At 39.4% G+C, this 8,611-nt stretch overlaps 1 protein-coding gene across 2 annotated transcripts in view; it reads left to right on the forward strand.

Moving 5' to 3' along the window:
* Bmp3 (bone morphogenetic protein 3) overlaps window positions 1–6,804 on the forward strand; it is a 29,578-nt gene extending 22,774 nt beyond the window's left edge. For both annotated transcript variants that reach the window (XM_021163917.3, XM_021163918.3), the window contains exon 3: window positions 2,462–6,804. In XM_021163917.3, the coding sequence (XP_021019576.1) occupies window positions 2,462–2,586 (125 nt within the window). In that variant the 3' untranslated portion in view covers window positions 2,587–6,804. The remainder of the gene's footprint in view (window positions 1–2,461) is intronic.
* The last annotated feature ends 1,807 nt before the right edge of the window (window positions 6,805–8,611 follow it).

Genomic DNA, 8,611 nt, shown 5'->3' on the forward strand with positions numbered 1-8,611 from the left:
AAAACACCCCAGAATCAAGGGCTTGGGCCTGACTCTGGTGAGCCCACTGGAGAGATTACTCAGATATCCATTCCTAAACCCATCAGTTCTGACTTAGAGAGAGAGAGAGAGAGAGAGAGAGAGAGAGAGGAATTTTCCCCTAGGTAACACCCATGAATATTTTCCATATCTATGCCAAGTCACTTGCACAGAACCTTTTATTTTTGTTGATAGGAGTTATTCCTCATAAATGGGTAAAATGGAGAGTGTACTATATTTCTTCTAAGTATTTCAGCCACTTAACAATATTGCTGCTACGGTGTCTAGATACACTATTCTAGGCACCGAGGGAGGGGTCGCGTAGCCATACCAATGGCTCAAGTACTCATTTGATTAAGGCCACCTACACTACATGACACCCAGGCATTAAACATTAACCAGAAAGAGTAACAACAGACAAACTGACTATAACTGCCTCTAACACTTTAGAAGCAAGCTATTTGAAAGGCTGAAGCTTTCTAATAGCTTTCAGTCAACAGAAGAAGTGGAAGCCAACAATATTCATGCCAGCATGTGCCCTGCTGTGTTCCAATGCTCAAGGCACATCCTGTAAACTTCACAGACTCACAGAGGTCTTTGGCTTTTATTCTTGAATATTAATTATGTGGAATAATGGGAATCACTGTGACATTTTCATAGACTCATGAATCCTCTTTTGATTCCCACATTTTTTTCTGATAATTTTCATCCAGTAAAGTAAACATATTTTAATACAGGACAAACAATACGTAAGGTACAAATACTAGGAGCCTTTAAAGCTCAAGGTGAGAATACTTTGCTTTGTAACCAATTAGAACTAATTGACCAGTTAATCAGCCAATTAAAGTTATTTTTTAAAGACATTCTTCAAGTTACTAGAATGCAAGAGTAGAAACATCCTGTAGTGTTGACAGTAGTTTCTAAAAATCATTTTACAAAAATTGAACTGTAGTGTATAGGATTCTTAAAAGATGGAGTGATTCAAATAACATCTCCCTTCTTCTGCCAGCACTGGTCCTTTCTTTCTCTTGCTTTGCTTTTCTGACAGTACATCAGCTTTCCACATCACTTTCTTTTCCTTTGGCCTGGATGCACCCTTAGCCCCCTAACTTCCCCATGTTCCTGTCCTGGTGCTCTTTCCAGGCTGGATTCGAGTCCCAGTTCACGAATCCAAACGCCTCTGAGCTGTAAGAAATAAGAGTTCTAGCTGAAATAAAATTGTCCACTTGTGGCAAATACTCCTTCCCTGTTTTGTTCTCTGTCTTTCTTTTAGCAGAGAGTCTCATGTAACCTCGGGATGAGCTTTTCTGCTCCACCCGCAAAGCTGAGGCTGGCCTTTAACTCGTGAGTTAGGATTGCAGGGTTGTATCCGTCTTTTTGAGGAACAGCTGGGATCAAACCCTGGCCCTCACAGATAATGGGCAAGTGATTTTGAGCCACAACCTCAGTCCTAAAATTTCTGCTTCTAAATGTATTTAAAACAAAGCTAATTACATCCACCTAGGGAAATACTAGGAGAGTTGTGTTTCTGGGCACTGCGGCTTCTCTCCTGGAGTTCTTCTGACCACTCTGGGCTTGAGATTGGGACTTTTTTCAATACTTCTAGAGAGGGTAGAGCTGTACATTGCTTCCTAAGTAAAACACATTCTGTTTTCTCAGGGAAGAGATTGGATCAAGGCTTCCTTGACCAAACTCCTGTCATCCACGAGAAAAGCTTAGACCCCCATTCTTCACTCCCAAAGGACACAGTCCATTTTAAGACTACCAAGCCACCCAGTTTAAATTGCCCATGGAGCAACAGTGACCCCCAGTGGTCAAAGGTGTGGTCTTGTCAACCCCAATTTGTAATCTGAGCTGGATAGTTGTATAATATGAATAAAAGATTAATCCTTATGACAACAAAATAAATTAATAATTAGCCTTTACTCCACCTAGTTTAATTTTAATAACAGTGAATAAATTCTCCTTTATAGTTGATGGTTACTGTCAGTGTGTTTATTGAGTTCTTTAATGGTTCATAGAGGGTCAGGGACAATTCTTGTTGTTTGTTGTTTTAATTAAAAACATGGGGAATACATTAATTCCATGGTTGGGGGCTAAGTTGTTTCTAATTAAATGATTCCTGCTAACAGAATGGAGTTCAAAGTTTCATTGTACTAACCGGCTGTTTGACTTCAGACATGTCATTTAGCTTTCTGAGTTTCTGAAAAATAAATAAATAAATAACGTGACCAATTTGTTGTGAAGATTAAAGGCACCACCTACAAAATTCCCGGACCCTAACAGGCACTTTATAGATGATACATCCTTGGAGGTAGATGAGTTTGGGCTGAATATTCAATGATGTGTGCCTCTTTAGGACTGTTCAAACAAATTCATTGTCTGTGACGAGACCCGAGGAGAGCGGCTTCACCTAACATGTTGCTCTTATTTCTCTTTCCAGTCTTTGAAGCCATCAAATCACGCCACCATCCAGAGCATAGTGCGAGCGGTGGGGGTCGTCTCTGGGATTCCCGAGCCTTGCTGTGTGCCGGAAAAGATGTCCTCACTCAGCATCTTGTTCTTTGATGAAAACAAGAATGTAGTGCTCAAAGTCTATCCCAACATGACAGTAGACTCCTGTGCTTGTAGATAACCTCGTCAAGAACTCACAGATGCTCCATCCAATCATTAGTTGGGTTTTATGGGCTTTTTTTTTTTTTGCACTGCCAATGCATTTTGTCCCAAAAGATGTTTTATAGCAGGAAGAAAATGAACAAATAGATTGAAGGTTCCCACCAAACAAAACCGGACTGTATTTTCCTTTGAATGTAACTAAAAGTGAGATTTTAGTAAACGTGGACCTCTATTTCTGTTGTTTCTTAATCACATAAGAAAAATTGTTACTCAACCTGGTTTTTTAGAAGTGTTAGAGAACACAGTGACTTATTTTTGTATTGGGCTTTAAGATTGGGTGGGAAATGACAGCAATAACTTATCATTTGTTGCTACTCATAAAAAGAGGAAAGGGAAGTAGATAGGAGCCTTGGAATTTTTTCTCACTAGGTGTCTTGCCTTAGGCTCCTGAGCAGACTGCAACTGCTAAACACCCATCTTTCTTTGATGTTCATCGGGAAGGTTTCTGAGACTTGTCTATCCTGGGTTTTTCTCTACAATCATGGTGTGAGTCGAGCTAGTGTGTGCAGAATACTAGTTTGAATGTGCGTGTGTCAGCTCGCTGTACCTCCTGTAGAAAAAGAAAAGGCTTCCTTAATATGGTTCTATAGCTGCATCATCATGGCATTCCTTTGTTGTCGTCAATAATATCATATTCTGGCCAGCACCAATCCACTGATGACTGCATTATCCAAGAGCCTATGCCAAGAGCAACGTGTCACTGATTGGAAATACAGATGTTTTCAAGGCCTTGACTCCCAGAAAAAGAGAGCCAAAGGCTTCAATTTTAAAACCCCGGGTGTCGTTCTTCTGTAGTTTTCTTTTTTCTTTTTTCACTACACATATTGTCATTTGCTCTAAGGTAATTTAGGAAGTGCTTCCTGAAGTTATTAACTTTAAAGTTTCCTTACCACTATACTCTCTCTTCCTGTGACGTTGTTCATGGATGTTGAGGCTTACAAGCCGTTGTTAGAAATGACCAAGTGAATTACTATCTTGTGGTGACTACCATGCTCCACACCTGTTTCTAGGGTCTTCTCCCCAGAGATCAAGACACTGTCCTCAATCATGGACCCTATACTCCATCAAAGCCTACAAAAATTATTCACCAGGAAAGAGAGTCAACAGAGACACAGTTTCCATTTCCACTTGTCATAAGTATGTCATCTTTGATTTCTGCTGTTGGAAGTTGTTTTATCTTTCATTAACAGACTTGTAAGGTATCTCAGTGGGTAACGGTGCTTGCTACCAAAGCATTCCTGGAACCCACATGGCAGAAGGAGAAAACCAGCTGCCACAAGTTATCCTCTGACCTCTATACACACACACACACACACACACACACACACACACACACTGAAAAAATTTAAAGATCTTCTGGTAACTGTAATTACCTGGAAGATGGAAGTGATTTCACTTCATAGATGGTTGGTCACTTTGTCTCTGAGGACACTCCTGATCTTAAATCACTCTTATATGATGATTAGATATAAATGCTCCATTACAGAGCATGTATGAGATCAGAATATATGTTTTTCCCATCTTTGCCTGTAGCTATCAGCTGTTTAGTCATTATGAAATAGTGATGGAGTGTGTCATGTTTTAAGGGCATGGCAACTCCCATGGGTAAAGCAAGAGGCTGATCTGTTTAGCTGGACATGCTGAGAGTTTGGTTTCTAAAAAGCTGTTCCATACATCACCTTTCAGGGGTCATAATAAGCAGATACAGAAATGGTGCAAGTATCTCTGTTCATAAATCAGACGAAGCAACAGGTTCACTGTGCAGTGTTCTATTTGAAGGCTATTACATAAGACATCCAGGCAAAGCTCTTTCCACTTTGAAAGCCCCTAACATATTGTGGAATTGTCCTAACTCTCAAGGAGACACAGGGGGTTTGAAAGACTAAGTGCAAGGACCAAGGTTGCCTGGATTCCCTTTAACATGAAGAAGTTACAGACATTCAAACTCCAGTGGGGAATAAAATTACTTTTTAACAAAATTCCTGACAAATTTGAAAGCAAAATGCAAAACAGAAACACAAAGCTACATATTCATGGGTCTTTCGTCAGATAGAATTTATTTTCCTGAGTAGATTTGTTGAGACTCTTAATTTCACTTCTCCTGAAGATCCACCAACCCCAAACCCTGGTAACCCTTTGTGTCCCTTCTCAGCTTTTTATATTCTATTTTCTGTTGCCTTTCAAAACTCAAATCCATTCCTAATTTTTGTGTATTAAATCCTACAAGTGTGGTCAAGTCTTCTTGGGATGATAAAAATTCTCAAGTACTGACTAACTAAAACTTAACTTTGATTAATGGTTAACATGCAAAAGGAAGCCCACATTGAGCTTTGACATTTTCTCAGCACGGCAGCAGAGAAAGGCCACTGACTGTTGCTCTAAACAGCCGCTGGCCATACTCTCAGCGTGTTCTAAGTTGGAGGTACAATACCATGCACATGGGGAAAAAAATGACTCCTAGTAGGGGGAATTAAAGTAAATTGGCCGGCATTTAAATCAATAGACTTTACTTAAGTGCAATATTAAATAAGCGCCTCATCTGCAATGTGTTTGGTACACATTTCCATACAAGATTTTGAAAACTCTCCTATGATTTTGGGGTTGATGGGAAAAAGCACTACGTTTTGAAATGCTATTTTCTAAATAAAATCTGCTTGCCCTTTCTCCCTTCTCAACATCATTCTTTTTCTATTCTCAATCTGTGTCCTAGCCATTCTTACACCAAATACACACACACACACACACACACACACACAGAGAGAGAGAGAGAGAGAGAGAGAGAGAGAGAGAGAGAGAAACACAGAGACAGAGAGAGACAGAGACAGAGACAGAGACACAGAGACAGACAGACAAAGTTAGAGACAGAAAGACAGATAGAATAAGACAGAAACAGCAACTGAGACAGAGACAGACAGACAGACAGACAGACATTTTAAGAAAATAATTCCTTTTAAAAAAAGACTACAAGAATATCACTGAGTTGGTCTATTTTGACCACTTATTCCTGGGCATAGGGTTTACCATTAAGTGTGATTAATATACCCAGTGACACTCCATTGAAGAAAACTATTTTTTTTTTCCTTTGCAAGTGGGTATCAATTGCAGACAGGCTCTTCGTTGGGAGTGGAGCCTTGTCTACTTCCTGTTCGCAGCGCTGGGACCCCATCTGGCTCAAATCTATGCATTCTATTTCTCATAACTGTTTCCTAGAATTCCAGCTAAGGGATTCCCCATATCCATGCAGTATTTTAAGAACTCTCCATTGTAACCTGTGTGAATGATATATAATTTAAGGAATTTAATGCTGTAGAATGGAACTGGAATATCGAGTGCCTTTACCTCGGGATTGCAGTGTTCCAGGTTAAATCCTACCCTAGCTAGCTGCGTCTTCACCGATGCTCATCTATTCACTGACACAATGCTTTACTATCTCTGTAGAGAACTTGTATTATCCATTTAATATTTCATAAAACAATGTGAGTACCAGTATCATCAGTCTGACGTATACAATGCTTATTAGTGACACTAGTCAGTTAATCTTGAAGCTTTACATTTTCTCCATGCTACCGAGTAGCAAATGTCTGAACATGTTGAATCAAGGTTGGGCTAGAGAATAGCTATGCATTCCTGACACGTAAGGATGAATAAGCAACTGAGTAAGGAAGCTTGGGTAAATCTGATTTCTCAGTGTTTCTATGTGGCTTTTGAACGATAAAATGATCTCCACTTTTCTAAAGACAAAGCTTTCTCTTCCACTTTTCACATTAGTTTCTGTAAATGTTTTAGTTGAAAATTTAATGCTTGTACAGTCCATGGCAATTGGAATATATATTATATGTATATGGAAAAAGTTTAAAGATGCTTGTAATTTATTTAATGACTGTTGCCTTTCTATATTGGTAATGATTTTCTTCCTTACTAGGTGAGAAAAACATCTTTTTTACTATAGTTCCTAGATAGGACAAGACATTTAGTTCCTTAGTCGGGTCCATTCCAAGGCTGTGGCAGTGTAACTGTGAAGGGTTCTTCACTACTGATGTGTTAAGCTTTCCTGAACGTGTATCCTTCTCCTCCAGTAACAAAGACCTTTCATCCTATATTACAAAAATAAAAACAGCTCAAATAAACATTTTTCCATTCTTTGCTTTTTCCTGAGGAAGGGTTTTTAAAATGTTTCTTGCTGTGTTGCATTTGAAAAAAAAAAAAAGGAAATACGCCGAGATACAAGGTTAAGTCTTTCAGAGAAAACAAGTTTTCAATGAACAGAGAATCCCTAACTCCTAATCAATAAAATGTAATCTGCATCTTAGAACATTCCAGAAACACACCCAAAGGGGTAAAACATGATCAGCATCTTAGAATACCCAGAAACATACCCAAAGGGATGTGTCTTGAGCCTTTGCAACTAGAAACTTTTACCTTGATTCATTTAGAGGTTTCTTCCCTCTTTAGACAATAAATTCTGTATCCTGTGATGGAGACTTAAGGTTTTAATTCTTCCCCTTAACTGTCTGGCTTACTATCTCAATGATAACTTTGTTTCTGCCTCTGTGATTAACACGTATTGTCCATGGTAGAATGTTAAGATCTACATTTAACCAGTCTGGTCTTTGAGATGCTTTTTGAATTGCAAAATGCTCTTTAATTAAAAAACGGCCTGAGGTTGTGAAGTAAAAACTCTTCTCACCCTTCAGTCTGAGCCTATGCAAATGTGATGTAGTGAATTCCAGGCCAGCTGAGACTAGAGGCCAGTAGGGATCTTCTTAAGCAAGTTCCTTGATCTCATAGAGCTTCCTTTATCTTACATATAAATGAGGTAATAAAGCCTTTGCCAATGGAAGGTTAGAATCAAGATTATTAGTTTAAGGCCGGGCGTGGTGGCGCACACCTTTAATCCCAGCACTCGGGAGGCAGAGGCAGGCAGATTTCTGAGTTTGAGGACAGCCTGGTCTACAGAGTGAGTTCCAGGACAGCCAGGGCTATACAAAGAAACCCTGTCTCGAAAACAAACAAACAAACAAAAAAGGTAAAAAGGTTATTAGTTTACAAAGAACTTGAAAAACTAAACATTGAGAGACAGAGACAGACAGACAGACATGGAGGGAGGGAGGGAGGGAAGAAGGGAGAGAGAGAGAGAGAGAGAGAGAGAGAGAGAGAGAGAGAGAGAGAACAGCTCAATTAAAAACCAGTGCAAATAATTAGAGAGAGCACTCAAAAGACAAAATAAAAATGACTGAGAAATATGTTTTCAAAGTTATTATCGAACTTAGCACTTAGGTCATCATACAAATGCAAATTGAAACTGCTTTGAGATTTCATCTTACCCAGTCAGAATGGATTTAAAAAAAAAAAAAAGAAAAGAAAGAAAATTAACAGTGAAGAGGTGGGGAGAGAGGAGACAGTGGGATTGCAAGCTGGAGAAGGTAATACGAAACTCAGTGTGTAGGTTTCCCAGGTGGCTAGAAGTGGATACACCCCAGGATCCAGCTATCTCATCTTAGGCATAAACCCAAGGCACACTATATCCTACTACACTGGCACTTGCTCCTCCATGCTCCTTCCTGCTCTATTTACAATATCCTTAATGGAGACAATCTCGATGTCCATCAGCTGATGATGGGACAATAAAACCATAATACATCTTTGTAACAGAATGCTCATCTGTTCAGAAAAATGAAATTTGCAGGCAGATGGATGGGGCTGGGCATAGTCATCCTGAATTAAGCAACTCAGATACATAAAGGCAAATATTATGCTTTCTCTCACATGTGGATAATAGCTTTTGTACTGGCTAGTTTTGTGTCAACTCGACACAGCTGGAGTTATCACAGAAAAAGGAGCTTCAGTTGAGGAAATGCCTCCACGAGATCCAGCTGTAAGGCATTTTGTCAATTAGTGATCAAGGGGGAAAGGCCCC

The sequence above is a fragment of the Mus caroli genome, unplaced genomic scaffold, assembly GCF_978045245.1.
Source record: "Mus caroli unplaced genomic scaffold, Mus_caroli_1 scaffold_4, whole genome shotgun sequence".
Taxonomy (NCBI): domain Eukaryota; kingdom Metazoa; phylum Chordata; class Mammalia; order Rodentia; family Muridae; genus Mus; species Mus caroli.